Source organism: Struthio camelus, chromosome W (genome assembly GCF_040807025.1).
Source record: "Struthio camelus isolate bStrCam1 chromosome W, bStrCam1.hap1, whole genome shotgun sequence".
Taxonomy (NCBI): domain Eukaryota; kingdom Metazoa; phylum Chordata; class Aves; order Struthioniformes; family Struthionidae; genus Struthio; species Struthio camelus.
The window spans coordinates 18,822,394-18,845,893 of NC_090981.1; the positions used below are offsets into that span (position 1 = coordinate 18,822,394).

Sequence of the window (23,500 nt, forward strand, 5' to 3'; positions counted from 1 at the left end):
TGGGGCAAGTTGTGAATTATGCCGGTAATTAAATACTGTAACAATACTTCAGCATTGTATGTTTATTTCCCATAAAAATCTGAAATTACACATAACATAAAATACTGCAATTAGATACACGCGCTATAATTAACAACCATTGAACAGAAGTCTACATGAACTGCTAGTGCAGTATTTTGCTTATGCTTCTGATTGCCTATTTTGTATTTCATTAATGTCTATGACATTATTCATCTAAAATTTTATTACAAGTATCTGCATTCTAGAAGCAGAACCAGTATTAAGAGCTAATGGAGGAGTCAGATATTCAACTAAGTTAGGCCGCAGGTAGCTTAGACAAAAATAGTAATTTGAATCACTGAGAAACGTAAGACAAAAATTTGTATGTGTGAGCAGTGGAAATAATTTGAACAGATGCGGTGCAGCTTAAGCAATATGCATAACAATTGTGGCTCTGTCTTATTATGATGGAACAAACTGTCACAATGAGAAAATTTGATTATTTTACGGTTTTAGAACAAATACGGTATATTGGCTTTTGTTGAAATATGTGCAGGAATATATTTAAAATTTATTCTCTGTGCTGTAGAGCATTTTTTGTATATATGCTTTATAAACGTATTTCACCGGAAATCACCTTTTTGTATATCTCTCTTGTCAAAGGAATATAGGAACATGCAGGCTCATGTAAGAAATACAGTGGTTGAGATATAATTTCTGGATTAAATCCTTCGTTCACCAGATGCATTTTCTGATGCTTGAAAGTTGCAGTAATTTGCATAACATCCTAAAAAAGAAACAATTTGAGTAAAGTCCAACATTCCATTTCTGCTTATATCACTGAAAAAAAAATACAGTTACTGAAGAAAATAGATTGTACAGTTTTGCTGTAGAATGGCTTGAGTTAGAAAGAATGATCTGATTCACAGATGCGGTGAAACCTAAATCTAAAGGCAGCTTTTATTTCATATTCTGTATCAAAGCCACATTCAAGTTCACAAGTTTCTGTTTTAAAATAAGCATTTTTTAAACTTTCATTAATGCAGTTGATCACAAAATCTGTAGTTTATGGAACACTTGGTGGTGGTCTGCAGAGAGCTGGCTGATTTTATGGTGCTGGCCTTTCTCTGGTTTCCAGCTGCTAAATTGCATTTAAGACATTAAATACAAATATGTTAAATACCTTCCTGTGTTATTTCTCTGTATAAGCAGTTGCTGCAGTTGCTGGACCGAAGTTCTACAATTGCCAGTTCAAGAGCAAGTTGGTCTGCACACGATAGTCAGTGTTCAAGAGCGGAAGCGATATATAAATTAATCTATTAAAATGTGGCTCTTATTACGGGAAAAGTTAAAGAAGCCTTATTCTTAAGCATTATTTTTACTTGTACATTGTTTTCAATGTAGCCAAAATTTTAATTTTCTTTTCAAACTGAAACAGGCAACTTTTCAGGTCCTGTTTGTTTTTCCTCTTGATCCGTAATATAACTAATTTCCTCTTCCCCCTGCCACTCTATAGTCAGAAGTCTCAGATCATTTAATCTTTGGCTTTCAAGCTGAGACTGCTAGTAAGTTTGCCAGTTAATTCACTGTTTTTGGCAGCACTTATGATAGGAACCACACTTAGACCACCAAGTCATTTCACACAAGCACTGAATAGCTGCCAGATGGTAATAGGATTCAATCGTTACCAACTGGGCTTGCTTCAAATTGAGTAGCCAACATCTTTTCTTGGTGGTTATTTTAAAAGTTGCAATGATTAAGATGAAAAGTTTAATAAAAATAGGTATTAAGTATTTTCAAACATATATTGTGAATAGAGATTGCTGAATTTTTCTAATGAAATGATCCCCTGATGCTATTTGTAGAAAGTCGGAGTTTTACACAGAGAAATACTGTTGGGGGAAGGAGGGCGGAACAGAACAAAAACACAAAACTGGAATAACTCCCTGGATGCTCTCAGAAACCTCTTTGTAATTTCTTCCTCCACATAGAAAATGAAGTTAGCAAAAGTCTAGAAATAATCTGCTACCTCCAAGTATCCTAATTCTCTGCATGGCTCTCTCTGGGCCTCAGCTTCATTTTTAGAGTCAGAGAGTTTGAGAAAAACAGTTCATGCTCTCGTTTGCTCCGTTTTTCACAAAATTGACCAGGTCTGCAAGCCAAATTAGAAGGAGCCTGTGTATGGACAGCTGAAAAATTTTTAGGACAGGTTTTATTTGAAATCCAATTTTGCATGGGAATTTTGTGTTTTTATTTCTCACTCTTGATTAGGATGAACCGTTCCTCTTTTTTTTTCCCCCCAGAAAAGGGACTTTATTTTCTGACCAGCTCCACTCAGAAAATTTTCGCTCTTCCTTTAGAAATTTTCTATTATCCTCCACTAGGATGCTTTTTAAAGTAATTTTTTAAATCTTTTTGATTTTATTATAAAATTGGTTTTATCTCTTTTACTGAGATTTTATGGATATTTAGATATCCATTAATTATTACTGGCAATATCTTACTTTTCAACAACAGCATCAAAGATGATTTAGCTAGATAGCTTCCTTCGATTAGCCAAAAAAAGCTTTTCTCAGAGAACATATAAATTCAATCAAGTTTAAACAGCTCGATGATAGATCGCGTAGGCAGTGGAGCTCCTCATAGCTTTTTTCCTGGGTATGGAAAAAAAACATAAAGACAAATCTGTTCCAAAGATTTTTCCCAGGAGAGGGCAGTGCTGTCCTTAGGCACTAAAGAGAGTATTTAAAGATACTTTTACTTAGTGCAGTAGCTTCCATTAGTTAAAAAATGAACCTTCCTCAATTCTTGAAACTCTTTCAATACTCGTACTTCCCTCTAAATGTACATATTATCTCTTCAAATAAATATATAACAATAATATTCTCTTTCTCCTCTTTCTGTGTTATATTATCTCACTCTGTGTTACATTCCCATCCTGTTCTCAGTCCAACTTGTGGCCTTCAGACGTAGCATCTGTATTCAGGAAGAGTGAGAAGTGTGGAACGCCCCTTAGCACAGCCTGGCAGCAGAAAGCTGTCTGCTGCAAACTTTCAGAAAATATAACATGGGGGCCTTTCCTCCTCTTTGCAGTTCACACTTTCTTGTCCTGTTGCACGAGTTCATACTGTGGGGAGCATGCAAAGGATGTAATCCCTTCACTTTTAAAATGCACTTTGGAAAAGATTTGTATCTCAGATCTACTTTTATACCCCAGAGCATATGGGCGCATTCTGGTTCTTTGATTATGAGATCCTCACTGAAGAGTATTTATCTTGCTATTTATTGCAAAGTACTAGGTATTTCTTTGATGTTGTGTCAGTAATAATGAATAATGATCACTTCAGGATCAAACGTGTTAGGAAAAGGTTTTAAATGGATTGAGTCATCTTTTCATAGGTGGATGCTCTTAGGTGTAGCATCACTCGTGTCTCTGCTCTGTCATCCATTGGCAAAAACAAGCTGGTTAAAGGTGATCAATTTGAAAGGAAAATATGACTTTGCGAAGTTATTAAGCACATCTAAGATCATTAGGTGCAAATGGATTCATAAAGCAAAACATATTTTTAATTCATCAAGTAATTACTTCAGAATAATTTTTTCTGAATGTTAGCTTAGTATTACTTTTGCATTTGACTTCTTGAAACTGTTTGTAAGTTACTTTCTACTTTCCACAATTATAGGGACCAATTTCCAGATCAGACCAAAGATAAATGCAAACAACTGATTTGTCTTACCATGATTCTCACAAAGCGTGGTTGGGCATAACTTGGAAGGAAGTCCACAACATGCTTGTAAAGTCTTTCTCCATCAAAGGGTTGGTCAGGCTTAAGTACAATAGCTGCCATCCCTATTCTTCCTTCGTAATCTATAAAGGCATTGAAAAATATTATCACAAACACAAGTTATCTGCATGAAAGAGGTATCTTCTGTCACTTCTGGAGGGATTTAGCTTTGGTCAGCAAGGATTTTGAGCCTTTGTAGTATCTGTCCTATCCTCTCAGGCATCATTCAGTAGAAGATAAAAAATATTTTATTTTGGAAGATTTACTTACTTCCAGGGTTTTTACTCAATTAAAAAATTTCAGCATCTTCTTTTTATTAGGAATTCTGTAGAGCTGAAGCTGGCTGCTAACTCTCCTTCCTGCCTTGCTTAATCTTTCCATTTTTAACATAGTGGTCTACTAAAATCAGAGTGACCACTAGTCAATAAAAAGCTGGAAGCACTTCCACGAAGACTAGTGAGTATGTGGTCACATGTGAATATGCATTGTGGTATATACCAACTCTAATGGCTACTGTACATTGTATAAGCAGTGCCGAGTAATTGGCTCCTGCTCTCCTCCGTGGGCAGATTAGTAACAAATATAGTGCCAAATGCCTCATAGTAAATTACAAGCAGTACATTATGTTCTACATGAAAACAGGGACAAAAACCTATTAAGAAAGATGTAACAAACACAGTTACTACTTTCTCTTTATTCACACACAAGTGAAAGTTCCAAATGGACAAAACATTTAAATTAGAAGAAGTGAGCTGCCAGGATCGAGTCTGTCCAGAGGGAAATAGCAGCTTTGAGGTGTGATCAAGGCACTGAAAGGATAAAATGTGGGCGTTCCCTTTTCATGGAGATTAACTTGGAGTTGTTTAATTGGTGACTGGCAGTTTTTGAGACTCAAGTTGATTCAGAAGTACGAAACACCATCATGTTGTTATACTAATACTCAAAGCAGTTTAAGATAGCCAAGGATGAATGTGATTCTTAAGGTCTAGGGGATTTGTTTTGATGGTGCATGTTATTCTCTGCCATAAAATTCCGGATAGCTGCAGCCATTCAGGAGAGCTTGTCAGCTCTAATCATTGTTGAGAATGGGGTATGCTATCCACGTGAGTTTTCGATTTTATTTGTGTCCACTTGAAGGAGGATGCCATCTCCCCCAAATGAACATATTCCATTACTATTTCCTAGCCACCTGCTGGCCAGCCATTCAGATTTTGGCCTTCTTTTTATTCAGTTTTCATATATCCTGTTTCTTTTTGAATGCACCGGATCTCCCTTCTCTCGATGCTAAGTAATAGCTTGTATCTTGCTAGCTGCTTCTTCAAGTGACAGGATTTTTTTAATGTTGGATTTTGTTTGCTTTCATCCATGGGAAGCACAGAACAGCTATTCAATGCCATAAGAGTTTGCTCTCCTCAAACTGTTCATGCAGGGGATGCATCTTCTGAGTTCTTTTTCACCTCAGCTTGTAACTCAGTGGCCTACATCTTTTCAGCTTGATATTGTACATTTATAGAGCCCCATAGGCCATTGGGAGCATTCCAAGTGTGAAAAAAATAGGTATCTTCTAGGACTGTGCTTATGAGATGGTGACAGGTGTTTTCACACGTCATGTTTTAGTATGCTCCCTGGTTTAGCATTTTTCAGATGAAAGGCTCTACTCTAACAGAAGTCTTCTATAGTTTATAATTTTGTATTTCTCACATCTGTGTTACGAGTTTCAATTCAACCAAATGTTTCTGTTGTTCCTTATAAACTTTCAGCGTGTCATCTTTATTAAATACTCCGTTTCTTTGAAACAGAAATTTCAACGCACTTTAAGAAAGCCTGAATTTCCCAATTAACTCCACTGATATCCTTACATATAAGTGTGCATTTGTGTATAAGAACAGAAAAGACAGAGTAGGAAAATTAATTATTACTTTCATTTAATATTTACAAACTGTAAGAGGATTCTTACTTTTTACGCTTACACCATAAACATTGACTTCTTGAACGAAATCCATCATCTCAATGATCTCAGAGACTTCTACAGTGGCAACATTTTCTCCTTTCCATCTGTTGAAAATATTTTTTAAAATAACATATATATTAGCTAACAATTTTTTATTCTATAAATGGCTATGTGTGATGGAGCGCTACTGCTTATGTAGACTACTGTTATTCTTAACTGAGAAGTGTAGACAGATAAAACCACTTCTAATTTAGTGCCATCTTAGTTGAAATCCCAGTTCTGATTTAGTGCCATCTAATTTGAACCTCCAGCCTTAAAAGAAAAGGAAGTGCCATTTGACTCAAGTTTTAAAAATTGTCCACCATGACTATTCTAGGGGTCTGAACATTTGTACCCTGGAAGAGATCCTTAATGGTTTTGTTAAAACCAAAAAAGTGTTCATAAGGTTCTGGTCTGAGCTGTGCTATCCAGTCCTGTATATGTGTGATGTCCTTCAAGGAAAATTGATTTCCTTCCATCTTACTGGATTAACTGGTAACTCTGTATCTCACCTGAAAGTATCTCCCACCCTGTCACTGAAGTAAAGGAAGCCATTCTGGTCCATCACCAGGAGATCTCCTGTGTCAAAGTACACATCTCCTTTCACAAACACATTACGCAGGAGTTTCTTCTCTGAGATTTCTTTATTTCCAGCATATCCAGAAAATGGGGTTTCCTGTGTCACCCGGACAACCAGAAGGCCAGGTTCACCTGCAGGGCATGAAAGGAGGAGGCAAAAACTGTATTTACAATGAAGTACTTAGAACATAAAGTATCATATTGAAAATCTTTTGGAAAGCCACATCTGTTCTATTCATCTTATTGCTATGTTTCCATAACTATTTCCTGAGCAGCAGAAAGAGGTGAGTGGAAGAGGGAACATAATATTGCTTCCTTCTCTCCTGAAAAGCTAGACCTTAGGGAAGAGCTTTGTCAGCCTGGAGCCTGCCAATCCACTTATTATGAATGAAATCTCCATAAGATTCTTTTCCACCATTTATTCTTCTCTGTTTGCACTTGAATGGATAGTATGTCATCCCAAAAGTCTCACATGGAGTGCAGGATTGCATGTTTCTGCCTCTTGGGCTCTTCCAGAAGGTTTCGGCTTCAGTGTCTGAAGCCTGTTCCCCTGATAGTGCTTGTCCTTCATTCTGGAGTGTAGGGAAACAGAACTAAAATATATTTTCTTCTTACAAGAATCCCTCCAGGTACTCCTCCAAGAACCTTTCCACTCTTCCATTGTATTATTCACAGCCTGCCCAATGTTCTTCTCTCACCCTGGAAGAGCGTTTGCCAAGGATCGGACAACTATTTTGTCATCTGAAAAGGATGCTGGTAGTCAGACAACACACATGGAGGCAAAACACCGTGTCTGACTTCTTGTGCTTTGTGTTTTTCTAAAGGACAGGCTTGTTACTGCTCTCAGCATGATGTCAATGTGGGGAACGCACGCTGGAGGCCATGGTGAGAAGTTTGATGGTGTGCCTGTTCCGAAGAACATCCTGGAGCCCCTAGAGTCTGCTGGGTTTTCCTACTGGGCAGCACTCATTACAGCTGACAGTATGAATCCCATTTATATCAAGGGCAAAAATCCCATTAATTTCACTGGAATTGGCTCGGAACACCCCTTGTAAATGCATTTTCATTGTTCTATGTCTATGGTAGGTACTGGCTTATTTCCCAGTCTGCTTCTGAGGTTAAAAGACATTTCCAGCTTCCAAAGTTTTTTATTATTTTTCCTTCAACAGGATGTTGAAGGAAATGGAGATGTATGGAGATGTTTCTCAAACAAATAGTTTTCTTCATAGCTGCATAGCTGTCTCTTATATGAAATCCTCTTTGTTGTTTTGAACTCTAGATGTGGAAACTGGGATGAAAGCTCATATTACAGTCCAGAGGAACTCACACCACTGCAAATAAGATGTGTGCTTTATAACAAAAGAATAAAACCATCTAAAGATGTTGAATTAAAAAAAAGAATTGTCCAATGGTCTAGCCGTTTTTACATGATGATTATTTATTCCAGTTTGGGACTTCACAGTCATTGCTGTCTCACTTTGCGTTGATTGATGGCTTTAGATGCAAAATTTGTTTTAAAAATACATGTAAAAATCAAAAAAATTTGCAGTTGTTTTAGTTGTGCCCTGAAACCAGTGCATCTTACCAATTTCATTATGAAAGCAAGACATTTTGTCCAGTTTTTAACCTAGCCTTTTTTCAAGAAAAAAAATCACTTTTGCTCAGTTTAGATATTATCAAAAAATAATATAGTCTCAGAAATCATTAATAATGATTATTACTTTGAGTACCAATACTACTATGTTTCGTTGAGGTTTGATGTTATTATTGCAAATATTATTTTGCTCAGCTGCTAAGGCACCTTTTTTGACTTCTGGAACTTTATCTTGATGATAGTTAAATCTACCTTATCAAAGCTAGAGATGTTAAAGATTTTTTCCCAGAACTGTTAACTTTGTCAAACATAGATGCATGCATACGTACACACACACATACTAACACACACACAGATTTAAGGTAACTTTACTAAGCTGCCCTACTATGCCTTTTGTTAGAGCAGTTTTTCTGGGTTTTTCTCAAATGTGACACTCTCAGCTGTGAAGATGTGCTATTTTCCATCTGAGAGCTTCAGCTCTTTGATTTAGTGTCCTATTCAAAGTAGGATTTGGAGATTCTATGCAACTCTGGCATTAAATAGTTAAATCTGCTTCAGTTGCTGAATGTAAAAATGTGAAAAATACCCTGCAGATTTTGTAAAGGCACTTTGTTCTTTCTCAAAACTCTTAATTTAGAGATTAGAAAGCATCTGGTCTCAAAATACAATATTATCTATAAGTTACTTGCCCATTTTATTTGGAAAAAACAGAAATACTCAGATACTTTATTTATTCAGGAACTCAAATGTGCGTTCCTGCAGGTGAGAGCAAAATCATTCTGAGCCTTGAGTATAGATTACACTCTTACAGGATTGTATTTTTTGATATTATTTATATATGTTGATACAGATCTGTTGATACAGATGTATTATCTATATCTGTTGATGTTTCCCCGATATAATTTTCAATGTTTAATTATGTCAAGAAGCACACTGCTCTGTGTTGCACACAGAGCAGAGAGTTAAGTTAATCCTTACCCTAAAATATCACCAGGTAGAGTTGTTTGTTAATTAATAGATAACTAATAATTTTTCTTACCTATGGGTGCTTTCTTACACCTTCCATGTTCATCCTTCATAAGTTCCTGTTTCCAGACATCATATTTCAACAATTCAAAAGAATATAGGAACTAAATAAAAGAATGCATACGCATACTTAAAAAACCCACAGTCTTACACAGTTTCCAGCTGGTCTGATTAAAATTACTTTAAAATAACAGATAATCCCCTATTAACTTTGGAAGGTTTGGAACAGCCTGAAATATACTGACACTGTTACTGGGAAGAAATCAGATGTTTGTCAGAACACATTCGTGTCGTGGTGAGCAACATTAAATATACAGATGAAAATATTGTCTCCTTTCTTGATGAAGAGAAGAAATGAAATCCATTGTTTTAGAGTACGCTCTGATTCACATTATTTATATAAAATAAAATAGGACAGTGCTTTTGATCAAACTGTTGATTTTGCTGAAAAACTTCCATCCTCTTCTAAGTAATGGCTTAAGATTACTGGAATGCAAATCGAGAAGATTCTCTGAAAAAAATCCAAATTAAATTTACAGACATCTCAAAAATTACTCCAGTCAGATCGAAGTGGAAACTTACAGCACAATGGTTTGATTTAGGCTTTCCTGCCTTCATCCCCTGTCCGCATAGTTAAGATTGCTAAAAGATCAAAAGCATTGCAGAGTTATTATTATGGCCAGGGGAAGGCATTTTCAGCGTCTCAGATTAAAAGCAGAAATCATTTGGAAATCATTAATCTGGTTTTGATGTTAACTGATCTGAATCTTTAGTATCATTTGAACAATATTTTATTGTAGTTTAATTTTCATGATTCAGAAAGAGTCTGTACAAATAGGAAAAACATTTGAGACTGTAAAAGCATTTTTATGAGTGGAAGATGTGTATCTCAAATGAGAATTTCAACAATACTCATGTATCTGAAGTTTATATTTCAGATATTTTGAGATTTATATTTATCTTTCTTGGTTGATGAGTTTCTGAGTGTTTGGCTCTTCTGCTTATCTTATTTCAGAGAACAAGGCGTGATGCGAGTTTTAATGAATCAAGATGCAATCAAAGAGTAAATTTGTGTAAGAGTTTGTTCTGGAGTGTATATCTCCTAATTCATACCAAAAGTCAAATCAAAACTGATTTCTGCCTCATCACTTAATATATATTGAGTTTTTAGGATGACAAAAAAACTTCAGTTAAAACTATCTTTAATTGGTCCTGTGCATAGGCACTTCTATACAGTGGGGTTATTTTTCATATGTTCTGGGGGGAAATCTCTGTTATATGAGTGCTGTAGTTTTAGCTTCTGTAGACTTCTGTACTTCTGTATACTTTAACTTCACAATGTACGCTCAGAGAATAGAGTCAACGGAGGGGGTAAAACTAAGGTTTTGGTTTCCATGAAAAGCAGTTTCTTTTAGGTAAACCCTATACACTTTCCTTGACTATATAATTTCTTACATATTTATTTGTTTGACCTGCTTTTTTTGAGGGGGGGAGGGGGAAGGGGAAAAGGGAGTTGATTGGTTGACTTGCTGACACTTACCTTTGAAAAGATGCCAGCACGGCCCACAGCTCCAATTTTATTTGTATAATTTAAGAAAAAAGAATTTCCTTCTGTGGATCCATAGAATTCAAACATTTTAATTGGGCCAAACCTCATCAGGAATTCTTTCCAGATAGCAGGTCTTATGCCATTTCCTAGAGCTATGCGCACTTGGTGAACCCTGTCCCCTTCTTTCTGTGAACAGCCAAAAAGAAATACACTGCAACTGAGATAAGGGGTCTAAATATGTAGAGTTGATCTAAAATTTCCTAGTAGAACAGTTTTCCTTTAGATAATGCAACTTGACAAACACGCTCACAGGACGGTATTGGTTTTATAAAAATCAACCAGAAAATTGTGAGAATTCTTATTTGCCTAAGGTTGAAAGATTTTCATAAAATGTGAACAGTTTTTCTTCATTCCTATCATTCTCCTTTGCGTTTTCACTTCCAAATTCTATCAGACGTCTATGTCACAAAATTTAAAAGAATCGTCTTATGTTGGAAATGTGAACATATATTCTGTAAATAGTGCCATTTCCCATAGAATGGAAATTCCTTTCCAAACCGATTACATAAAGAACATACTATCTTAGAAAACACTGGTGACAGCTTATAGTCAGCTCTACATGTGATGAAGTCCATATTCAGCAAAGCTCCTATCAATCAGACCTGTAGTCAAAATGTGGTTGTTAACACGTCATTGTTACACATCAGCTATGTCACTATTATGACATGCTACTCAGATGCTTATGTAAGCGAATAGTTTCGGCACTGAGCCAGACTGCTCAGCACCTTGCACATTTAAGGACATTTAAGCTCCAGGTAAGAAGTGGAGTCAAGAGTCTGACCATGGAAAAAACATCACTTTTTTGGAGAGGTAGGTAGAACTGATTGATTAAGTTACTTCCCTGAATGAACAACAACAGAAAGTAGAAAATGAATTATTTCAGGTCCAGCAAAGTGATTTCTTCAAGCTAAATCAGTGCATTTTATTTCCCTTCTGGTGTCATTTTGAATTTTGAAAATTGTATAGTATAGTTGATTTCTAAATAAAATAAAGGTGGTTTCTAAATGGAAAGTTGAAATAGCTTACCTAAGAATCATATCAAAATATTTTAATAGAATCAATATTCTTACTTTTTCACATTTAAAAATATTTGTATGAAATAGTTTTGTGAGCTCACTCTAATAGGGTCAGATAGACAATTAACAGACAATTTCATCTGATCCAGAACTGCGTTTCTGACAGATAAATTATACATGTTTTGCCTCAATAAGCTGTAATGCAGGCTGACTTTCACTTGTTAAAACCAGGAATGGAGATTTCCCTTCTTCCGCTTAACCAGCCCTGCTTTCTTTTGCAATTGTGACGATTAACCCCAAGGAATAGCGTGGCACGCGTCAATGTGATCGAACCCAATTATGAACCAGATGGTGGGCAGGCTGCAGTAGTTACTTGATAGCTGATATTGACCCTTCTTCTATGCTGCAAGGCTTCAAGATGAAACAATGTTTCTTTTTCCAAAATAGCTTGTGCAACTGTAGGACTTGGACTGAGTAAATTTCAGGAGCTCAAGAGATTGTAGAGCTAGGAAAAACGACTAAGATTGCCTTGTCTAGTCTCTGATATAACAGAGTCTGTAAGACTTCCCTGCATTATTCTGAATTTTAGATTATCTTCATTTTAAAAGCTATGTGGTTCTCTGTAAAAACATTCCTCAGCAAATATTTTGTTTTGTTTGTGTTAGTTCCTGTGGAGTACCAGATTTCACACTTACTAGTTCTGATAGGTACATGGATGCCAGTTAACCTTCCTATAGATATGTGCTAGTCAGAGAGGTTTCTGGAGTCTATGTCTATGTTAAGAAACTCAGGAGTGCTTCCTGGTTCCCCCATCCATGTTCTTACCCGATTTCATGCTCTGTGAAAGGAAGCAGGGCCTGGTGCCCTGGATGTGAGAGGGAGCTTACTCCGAGCAGTCCCTCCTCTAGGTAGCCCTGATCTGGGCAGCACCAGGACTGGGCTATGCTCTGGCATCCCACAGCAGAGGAGGCTAAGTGAAATGTGGCTGCCTGGTTTATTAGCCTGCACAGGCTTGTCTCACTGTGGAAGAATGTGCATGATACACTACATTATGGATCAGCATAGTATCTAATCCCTCTGATAGGAGTCTGCCTTTACCCTGATCCACTTCTGTTGGCATCCTCAACACTCTGAACTTAGCTAGGCCCGCTTTCTGTTTTCCACTCTTCTTACTAGTTGCCAGTTAAATATCAATATCCTCTCTGTTAAATTCCAGTCATTGAGCCAAATAAAGAAAGTTCTTCCTGCCTTTTCCTGCAGAAGAGACCTTTACACAACTAGTCTGGCCTGGCTAATCATTCCTTTGTTGTTTGATCTGTGTACTGACAACATGTTTGTACGGGCTGGAGTTCTGGCCAACAGCTTTCCTGGCTTGGTTATGGTCTGATGATGCCTTTTTTCTCTTTGACTCCTTTCCCACATCCGGACCACACAACAATAAGGCTCTGTTCAGATGAGCTAATGGACTCGGTTGTGCCTTTGTTGCTAGTCCTTGCGCCATTCTCTAACTAACGCAGGTGGACAGCATTTGAACCTCGTACTTGTACGTGATGTTTTCTGTGGTAGGTAGGAATCCTTCTTGCCACCTCCCTTCAGCAACTTCCAAACTCCCAAATATAATACGAGGACAGTTAACCAATCTTAGTAATTTTCCATCATTATCCAGAAGCAAGTATTGCAAGTATAATAAATGCTTTCAGGCTTACATGTTTGCTTTTCTGTTGCTGCTGCGCTCAGTGACATGTTACTTTTGTCCTAAATCTGATCAAGATTTATCTCCATGTCCTTCAGTACTGTTATCCTGGGGCAACCAAGACTTTCTACCGCACTAGTAGTGGCATGCCTTTATAAGGGTGGGTTTATCCTTATATATACAGCAGGGAAGCAAAAGGTGCTGTTGGAGCAAAGTAAATGTATTCTTTTCAGAAAAATAAACAACTCATTCAACACTTTCAAAGTCCTGCAGAGATTTTTTTATCAGATATTAAATACGAGATAAAGTAACCTTCTCTTAATAAGTAGCTAGTTTGGAACACTGCAGGGCAGATGGTTAATCATTTAATCTGGTTCTTACTTGCATGTTATTATCGGGTTTGATAATACTGCTTTTACCTTTTCCTTACTGACCTGCCCTGCGTTATCATTTTCACTCACATGAAAAGCTAAACAAGCTTGGCTTTATAGAAGGATTAAAGCTAGTATGTGAGCATAACTGTCCAGTCCTGCCTGGTTTATCCTTGTGTAACTCCATTATATTTGCAAGCAATCAAAGACTGCATATTTGTATACTCTGAAGAAAACTGTCAAGCATAAAAAGGACTATACCACCAAGAAATAGGTAAATCCATATAACTTAAAATATAGATTTGCTATGTTTTGAAGCTACAGTTACAAACCAGAACTTACACTGGGCTGGTTACAAAGGTAACGACAAAGCTCCCCTATATACAAAAACATTGTTACATTATATTTTCTACAGTCATTCCAAAACTGGCTTGCTGAAAATTTCTTCTTCAAAACACAAGTTGCTCCTAGATGATGAAAACAAACAAGGAAATTAAAAATAACCATTACAATCTATTCTATCTTCCACAAAAAAGTCAACGTACTCTTAATTCAGCTAATGCAAAAAGTAAGCCATTCGCAGCAAGGTCTTTTTGTTAAGTGTGCCTAGCATGATGGAGCATTTCTTCTTGGATTTCTGACTAGAATCTAAAAACTTACAGTATGAAAAGGAGAAAGGAGTAGGAATTAATTGTACTTTGCAAACCTGATTTCCCCTCATACCAGTTTCATACTCAAATTTGTAATGACGCTTTTCATCTTAAGAAATTTTTGCTTCGCTGTCCTCTTATTTCACACTTAAATCGAAATATTAGGAGGCATCCTACCCCATTCTTTCTTTTCTATGTAAAACTGCAGAAGAAATCTTGTGGCCATATTTTCTTCTTAGTCATATGCTATATAGATCATTAGGTGTTAGTTAGGCAGGTTTCAGCTAGGACAAACTGTTACAACCTTTTAGTGGTCTCCAATTTCCAGCAATAGGTCAAAGCCTTTATATTTCTTTCAAGATTGTTACCAGTGTAAGTCTGAAAAAAAAGAGAGGTTGGCATGGGGGAAAAGGGAGCTGGCAGTTTTCTGAATTTGTGTAAGAAGTGGTAGTATTTATCTCTTATTTTAAGAGACATAATTTATTTAATTTACTTGTCATACGAGTAAAGGAAAGGCTGAAACAATCAAACAAAACTTTACACAGGAACATTATACACTAACTGTGAGTGAAAACTGTTTTCATGTAAGACAGAAACTAAACAGGTCGAGTCTTTTAATAAAAATTAACCAGAGAAAAACACACCCAGAGTTGAGGGTGTATACCTAGAAAACCGCTATGGATCTGGCTTTACATTTTGAGACTTTGCCTTTTATAACATGGTCAAGATCTCTGTTTTTTCACTATTTTCCAGTTGAGGAAGTGGCAGGCATAGAATAAAATTTCTGAAAAAGGTTTATTGATATTTACATAAATAGCAAATGCTTACTAGGAATGAGTACACAAATGTTTATGATATGATTTCAGAAAGTAAATATCCATTAAAATATCTTCAAGCTACAGTAAGCACCATTTAAAATAATAGAGGAATGCTTAAGATACTGAATTTCATATTGTAAGTTAGTAGGAATGCATAGTTGAGGAAATAATATTTTAAGGAAAGATTTCCTTACCAGATCCTTCCTTTTTTTTTCTGTTTATCACAATTTTACATCCAAGAAAGGTGATGACTGTGAGCCACTTCCCTTTTTATGTGTTTTATTTCCACAAATTCAACTCTTCATTTGTTACTTACAAAACATAATGAATTACAAAATAATTACAAAACATAATTTGGTCATTCACCAAATAATAAAATGATACAGCGTTGACAGTTATACATGTACTGGCATGTCAATAGAATGGGAGAGATGTATTCAGCACATCTCTATATTGTATTTCTTGTCTGTATTGTATTTCCTGTCTTGTCTATATTGTATTTGCTGTTAATCTTTTGAATATAGAGTGAACTATATCTTCATTGTGTTCTTTGTCACATGGGAGACTTAGTAAAAAGTATGTAACAAGCAGCATGCAATTTTAGATCAAATCATCTTTTCTCTCTCCCTCTTTCTCTTTACCCTTCCCTTGCCTGCCCTCACAACTCCCTTAATGATTTGTAAGAAACCAAAGCATCTGAGGTCGTCAGTTAATGAAAGTTAATGAAATTTCACCGGAGAGCAAATATTACCTAATTGAATGCATCCACCGATGCCGAGAAGAGAAGCACTGATGTGGTACAGAGGAAGAGTGACATACATAATATCCTGACAAACTGCCCCACACTGAGTAAAGGCTAAAGAGGCAGATAGGCTTCTTAGGTGAGTAATGATAGCAGCTTTTGGGAAACCTGTCAAAGTGAGGAGAGGAAAACATTATAAATGTGCTGTTTGCATTCACAGTTTTGCTGCTGTTCAGAATTGTTTGGAATGTACAAGTAGAACTATCCCTTTTTCTGAGCCTGCACCTGTCCCATCCTTCAGCCTTTAGATCAGGACTGTGTCTTCTTAGTCTATCAGCTTATTTGGTCTGTTTGTCTTTAAGGCTATTTGATCATGTCCTCTTCTCTGTCTGGGAAGGAAAGTCCCTTCACATCACAAGCAGATGCAGATTCCCTGCGTACACAGTGTTCCCTCACCACAAAGCAAGAACTGAAAAGGTTCTGAAGAGTTGTGCCGCTCAGCTGCTATTTGCAATAGGAATAACTTTTACAACATTGTCCGGCTTGGCTGGAGGAAGAATTCCCCTTTCTTTCCCAGTGAAGTAGTGTGAAGTTTTATTACTCAGGCCAATCACTGAGGAAGAGTTTTACCCCAAGGCCCAAGCACATGTGCTGACCATAGTTCTTTTTAGTATAGATCTGTGCAATTTTGACACTATGAAATCTGAGCAGCTGCTAGAGACTGACTTTACGGGCCTTATACTTAAGGAATTAAAATCAGCCATGGAATATCTATGCAAAAGTTCTCTAACTGGACTTAATGCCCTTGTTATGTCAAGGCAAAAATATCTTTTAAATAAATGAATTCTTGTGCAGTTCACTGTCGTGACTTAAAAATTTAACTTCTATCTTTTTGTGTGCCTGTCTTGGCTCCAAATTTATGCCACATGAATTCTAAGGTAGTTCCAGTAGTATGTTCTTAGCACACATCCTCACCTGTACTTCCCGATGTGAAGATATACATAGTTGTGTTTCCTTGGTTAGTCACAAATCTAAGGTGAGATGGAACAGGGTCATCAGGGACCTTGTCTAGTTTGTCCAGTATAGTACCAACATGCTGGAAAGGAGAACTGGTGCTCATCAGCCAGATAGTAACATTGTTTTCCATGAGATGGAAAATAAACTCCTTCTCTATCATTCCAAAACAATCTGCCAATGTAAAGAAATATATGTTTAGTATTGAAACAATTGCAATTACAGCCCTGATTACCTGCACTGGAGTTACGTGCTCTCCCACACATACAGTGAACCTACCACTCCACACATCAAGATAACCCCACCTGTGAGGTCCTATGGATAGTGAAAAAAATACTCATGAAGGCTAATTTCCCTATCCTTCTCATTTTAACTGTAATGGGTTAAACTCACTGATCTTACTTGATGATACTAAAAGATCAGATTTATTTTAATCAGTATGTTATAGCATTTATGTTTTAAAGCATGGTTGATATACCAACTAATGATCCTTCACGGGTTCATAATTCGCATGTGTGAATTATGGAAGTTGTGCCACTCGGGAGTGCCTGTCTTTCCCAAAGGTGGGAAAAGAAGAGTTAAATTTTGTTCAATATTACATAATATGTAAGTTACAGGGTCAGAAAGATAGCTCAATACACTGTACTCTTTGCTCCAAGCAATGTTACCTCAGGACAACTAATTTTAAGCGATGTGAAAGTGATTGTAAATTTGTATGTGCAAGCTGTTAGTTGAAAAGGAATCACTTACAAAGGAAACACAAGTCTTTTTGGAGTCAGTGGACTTATATCTACATAGGCCAATAAATAGAAATGGAAATGAGATTCTGCTAAAGTTTCTCACCAGGTTGTTCCCTTTCTGATGCACAATTGTTTCTACTGGTCCATTGTGCAGTACTTTGAGAGTTTCAGCTTGAAGCCTTTTATTATGCTGATTAATTCCACATATTTCTGGTATTTATACCCTTCAAATTCAAACAAACTTATCACTTTCCCCTCTTTTATAGCCAAAATATGTGTATACATATATGAAGTGCTTGAAGCTTTGAACTATTTTCTATTTAAAAGAAAATGCATAAAGCAGTAGGAAGTCAGTAATAAATCGAACAAGACACAGGACTTACCTTCTGATATCACAAGTGCTTTTGCTGCACATTTATTAATACAGTGCAGGAGAGACCTGGAGCGGACGTTGAAGTTGAGAAAGGCCACAACACAGCCCAGCTTGGCCAGTCCAAACCACACGTGGATGAAGTCTGGCTCATTGCCCATCAGCAGGGCCACCGTATCACCCTTTTTCAGAGCCCCATGGTGGAGGAAGACCTGGGCCACCCTGTTGCTTCTCTTGTCTACGTCTTGGTAGGTATGCACCTTCCCTTCATAGATGATGAATGGCTTATGGGGAATCTTTTCTGCTCTCTGCATGAACAGATGAATTATTGAGAGAATTCCATTTTTTGCCCTTTTCTTTGTTATTGCTTTTAACCTCTTCCGTCTCAAGAAGTAGAGAAGATCCTCCCAGAAATATGGGAAAAATATCTTCAGAGAGACATATAGTACCAGTGCTCCTCCAGCAAGTGTTGAAAGCCACGTGTATAGCATGCTGGGGAGGGAAATAATAGTTTGGTTATAAAACACAGTGTGTTTATACAGTTGGTAACAAGTTTCAGGAAGATAGAGACTGAAAGACAAAAATCTCATTACAGTTCCACCAATTACCTTGAGAACTCTTTAAAATGCCATTTTGGAGTTTACCAAGTACCAGAGTCCCAGAACAGAAAAAATGGAAATAAAGAAGATTGTACAGTTGATAAGAACAGAGGAGTTCATTCAGATAGAAAAAAATCTGTTAAAATGTGGCCAGTGTGACAGCAGAATGATTAAGATATTGACAATTAAATACAAGATGGAAATTAGGAAGCTTGAAAAGTGTCTGAAGAGTGAACAACAGAAGATATAAACACAGGAAAAAAATGGTACGCAGTTTTTTAACCTGAAGTCAGGATTCTGTCTAGACTATTTATTGTACCAGGGCAGATCCTAAAAAAGAAGGAAACAAACAGTTAAATCATGTAATATCATACGTATATTATATGTATGTTATGAAAGCATATTATACAGTATATTAAGTCCCTGTATCTGCAAGATACACCAAATATCTGCACTATATCTACTCTTTTACTGTCTTCTCTTTTACTGCCTTTGTTTATGGTCCAGGTAGAATTTGAGGCCATCTCTAATCCTCCACAGATAGTAGGTTTGAGTAGTCTGCTGAACATCCACAAATTTCGGATGACACATGGTGACCCTTCTGCATTTTCTAAAGCAGCCAATTTTCACCTAGAATTCTCTGAAATTTGTAGTAAATGGCAGTTAATAGCTGTGGGTTTTTTTTTGTATTATTTACAATATTACCCAGAAGTCTAAAACAAAATCATGAATCTACTGCTACAGAAGCACATACTAAGAGTTGAAGGAATATCTCTAGAGCAAAGGAGTTATTAACTTCATTAAAATATTTCAATCATTAATTGCCATATTTTCCAAGAGTATTTAGAAGGAGAGTCCTAAAGATCATGCAAGACCCCTACAGTTTGAAATGTATAACATTCACCAGTCTCCTTTTTAAAGTTTCAGCCATGATTACTACAAATATTTCAAACATTTTTATATGTCAGTGTAGTATTCGGAACACTTAAGCAGTCTGTGAGGCTTTTCTAAATAATGTGGCCTCCACTCTGTAGTTTAGAAATATTTTCCTGACAAGCTTTACTTAGGGCTAAGTTTCTCAAGCTAGTTTACATTTTTAACAATATTTAAAGAATATACAAGCTCATAGATTTTTTGCAGCAAATAGGATCTTGTATATACTGTAAAGCCTCTGTAATGTTGTAGGGGTAAAAGAGCACTTTAAAAATGAAAACGCTGTGGCATTAATTGCATACAAAGATATAAAACAAATTAAAGTATGTCATGCATAACACTTTGAAGTCTAACAAAAATTAAAAACAAGAAGGCTTCTTTCTGAACTCTCTAATTTGTAAGTGACGATTTTACTTAACCTCAAGTTTCCCAATTATTCTCCTTTACGGTGGGATTTGTCAGGTCACATATCAGGCTAAAATATTTCTTTAATATATAAAAAAATGAAATTAGCTCAAAATTAACCTTACAGTAGATATGCCCTTGAAACACCATGTCATTTACTTATAGGGCTGCCATATTTATTTTTCGGCTTTTTCAGAATATTTGTTACTTACTTGTCTGGCCAAGTGAACTCACAGAAGACCTCATACCATTCATCGCTATTGAGTTCTCCTTGACTGTGGCTTCTAAGCAGTTATTAATTTCCCTTTGCCACTTTGTACAATTGTGCAAGATTCACTATAGCTCCAAACAGTAAATTTAGTTCCAGGGGATGTGAAAAAAGTCAGAGTTTATAAACTGAACCAATAAACACATAGACATAATTTTGTAAGAAAATAAATGAAAGGGATGATGGAGCAAGACTAGAAGCAGCCTTAATTTTCTTTTAGCCAAGATCAGAAGTAAACTCAGTAAATAATAGACCTGCTGTAACATTCTTATGTGACTTTTATGCCCAAATATAGCTATGGTGTATAAGTGAGAATTAGTAGTATAGTAAAACAGACAAAGACTAGACTGGACTACATGAAACAACTCTTAGTCTCCAAAGTTCTTTCAGAATTAATTTAGGTTCACCCTTTTCACAGCTGGATGTGCATGGAAAGGCCCACCAATCTGTCCTCATTAATTTGTTCAAGCAAAATACTGTCCATGAGACAGAAATCTCCAGGTTAAACAGAAGAAATGAAAGGGAAAATGTCGACTCTATAGACGGAGAAGAAAGCAGTGAATATTAGGAAAGAGTGAATATTAGGAAAGAGTATGCCTCTTTCTGAGTGAGACTACAGTCATACAGTCAGCTGCAGTCCAGAAGCCGCACTGCCATGATCTTCCCTGTGCTTATAATGACAAGCCTGATGCCTGCTTTCGGTTGCAATGTCCTGGCACAACCGCGTATCTTACTTTTGAGTCCTGGCCTGCAGGATTCCCCAAAACATTCAGAAAATGTATGTGCACAGCTATCTAATCCACAGTTCAAAAGAAGGAGCAGCTCAGGACAGGGAATTATTTTATTAATTTAGACAAACTCATAGCATAGTACCTTTTGGAAAAAAAGTGTTTTAATTATTAATGCACATATGAATGCACTGATGAGTAACTTAAGATTTAGGCATAATTGCAAACAGCTCAGTGAGCTCATGATTTTATCAAATGCATCCTTGATTTGCAAAAGCTTTGTCGTCATCTTACAGTCGCACCTACTGTTGAGTTTTGCTTTGGTTTGTTTTTTTGACAAGGCTCTCTGTCAAAATGTCCTTGAAGTTGGACTGCTTCATCTCTCCTTTGCATTCCTGTGACTACATTTCACACAATGGAGTTTTGCTTGCACATATACCTAGATTTGTTTCCCTGCACGGTCAGAAATAGACCTATTTATTCTTATGAGTCAGTGCGCTCTGGGATATTTTCCCTGATGTCTTGGAAAGGGCATTTGAGCAATTAGCGTGAAATAACCAAGTAATTCCCTCAGCGTTTTATTAATTAATGGGCAATCTGGTATTTCCAGTCCTTTGTCTTCATTCGCTTACCAGATGAGAATGATCTTATGCCAAAAAGTATTACTTTAATGAAAACTGACTGCAAGCTCTTCTTGGACTGAACTCCCTTTCTCTCTTCTTGGCTCTGACCTGGGGTTATTCTCTTAGGGGGGAAAAAAGGGGGGAAAAAAACCAACAGAGCTGCCACATCAGACGCAGACCTACTATGCAAGCACAGCTTAGTGGGCACATACAGAGTAGCTCTGACAGGCTGGGGGCATACTGGAGAGAAAGAAACCCCACAGAAAACATTAAGTCCGGTTAAAAGAAGTCAAGACCCTCCAGAAAATGTTCTGATGGCAGCATTGCGCCAATCACTAGGGGATGTAAACAGCCTTGTGTGTTGCCCCTGGTGTAAACTGCGTGTCCTAGTTTTCTGAGAGCTCTGCCCTTTTTGTGATTGACTGTACAGTTAATACTACAATGACACTAGAAGTAAGTACTGGACTAAGAGTCTTGGACATGAACTTTTGATAGTGATCCACCCAGCTGCCTAAATTTCTGCTGTGGAAAATTTGTATTTTCAAGGTAGAAATAGCATTTTGATAGCCTTAGTATTACACTACAAAGTCTCTACTATGAAATTTTTATTATTAAAATATTTTAGTCAGCATTTTGCTAACAAAATCATAATGAAATTGAAGAAAATTGATCACCAATCTTACGTTATTATTCTTGGCTCTTGGCTTTTGGGGTCGAGAAAGTAAGGAGTTATGGAAGCCTGGAGTTCTATTTACTTATTCTCTCTGCTTTCTTCCTCTTTGCTTCTTTTCAGCTTTTCCTTTGCAATCACAAGAACTGGAAACATGATTTTTATGAAAACTGAAATTCTTAATGATTTCTTGATATTTAGGGCTTGAGCTTGAAGGAAAACACAAGAGACTAAGAAAGTAGTCAATGATGTTGAAATGCACAATCAGCTATTTTTCAGTATTTAGGCAACCACATGAATAATGAAGAACAGGAAATGAAAAGGTTTCCAAATGCAGTGAAAACAACCATTCACTAAAATTACATATTAATATTCTGTCTTTCCAGTATTCCGTTATCTTTTTCAGTAAAACAATGTGCTGCCTTTGCTTAAAAGCAAGCTAATCATTAGGCAGCAGCAGTTCAGTTTTGAAGCTCAATGTACTGTTTGATCAATACAAAAAAAATTAATATATTTATTTAATATATCTATCTCATTGAAGCAGGGAGACAAAGTCGACTTTAGAAAAATGTATAAATGCAAGCAAATAAAGGAATGAATCTGATCTGATTTTAGATGCATATAGTGAACACTATTTTGTGATAAATAATGAGAAAATAACCTATAAAAGAAATGCAGACATTTATCTAACTTTACCACTAAGGCTTTATCCAGCTTCCGAATGATAAGTAATGTCACCAAATAAGCATTTCCTTACCACGACTTTGATTATATATTTTGATCAGCATTCTGTGTTCAGTTAGATCCTTCCTGGCTCTGTTTATCACTCATAGGAAGGCTGCATGGGTAATTAAAATATGCTCATTTTATCCAGTAGAGGATGTTCTCCTGAAGCTCCACATCCATATGGTGTTTCAGTGGTGTCTGTATGACTAAACATACAGATAAAGGCTTGTGTCTGTCACCTGCATGTCCCAGGTTTCCTGATCTTTATTTTGTCAGCTTTGCATCTGTATTGGAGCATGTGAGTAAAAGAGAATTGGAATATGGTACTTTGGAACTCAGTGTGTTTGCTGACTGTAATGAAAGTTAATTTTTAAAAGAGAAAGAAATCAAACTGATTTGATCTATGATCTACTTTAGAACGACTGTAGTCAGCAAGACAGAGTTAAACCAAAATCACACAGTACGAGTGTGATGGAAAAAGCTCAGTCATGTTTCTGTATACTCCTCATTATACGACACTGAGTATAGAGCAAATGTTTCTACAGAATTTT

At 36.6% G+C, this 23,500-nt stretch overlaps 1 protein-coding gene across 4 annotated transcripts; it reads right to left on the reverse strand.

Annotated features, from left to right (window-relative positions):
• Positions 1-46: 46 nt before the first annotated feature.
• LOC138060837 (long-chain fatty acid transport protein 6-like) lies at positions 47-23,251 on the reverse strand. 4 transcript variants are annotated; one of them, XM_068925705.1, is made up of 13 exons: positions 22,981-23,238; positions 22,237-22,432; positions 18,880-18,926; positions 18,011-18,489; positions 16,849-17,061; positions 15,883-16,041; positions 14,006-14,130; positions 10,515-10,709; positions 8,988-9,078; positions 6,288-6,486; positions 5,743-5,840; positions 3,738-3,868; positions 47-787 (listed from the first exon to the last, which is right to left on the reverse strand). In XM_068925705.1, exons 4-13 carry the CDS (start codon positions 18,486-18,488, stop codon positions 611-613), a joined length of 1,866 nt encoding a protein of 621 aa, XP_068781806.1. In that variant the 5' UTR covers position 18,489; positions 18,880-18,926; positions 22,237-22,432; positions 22,981-23,238; the 3' UTR covers positions 47-610. The 4 variants fall into 4 exon arrangements, with proteins under 4 accessions (XP_068781806.1, XP_068781807.1, XP_068781805.1 ...); XM_068925706.1 differs by lacking the exon at positions 22,237-22,432 and having other exon boundaries at positions 8,988-9,033; positions 22,981-23,251; XM_068925704.1 differs by lacking the exon at positions 22,237-22,432 and having other exon boundaries at positions 22,981-23,251.
• Between the last annotated feature and the right edge of the window lie 249 nt (positions 23,252-23,500).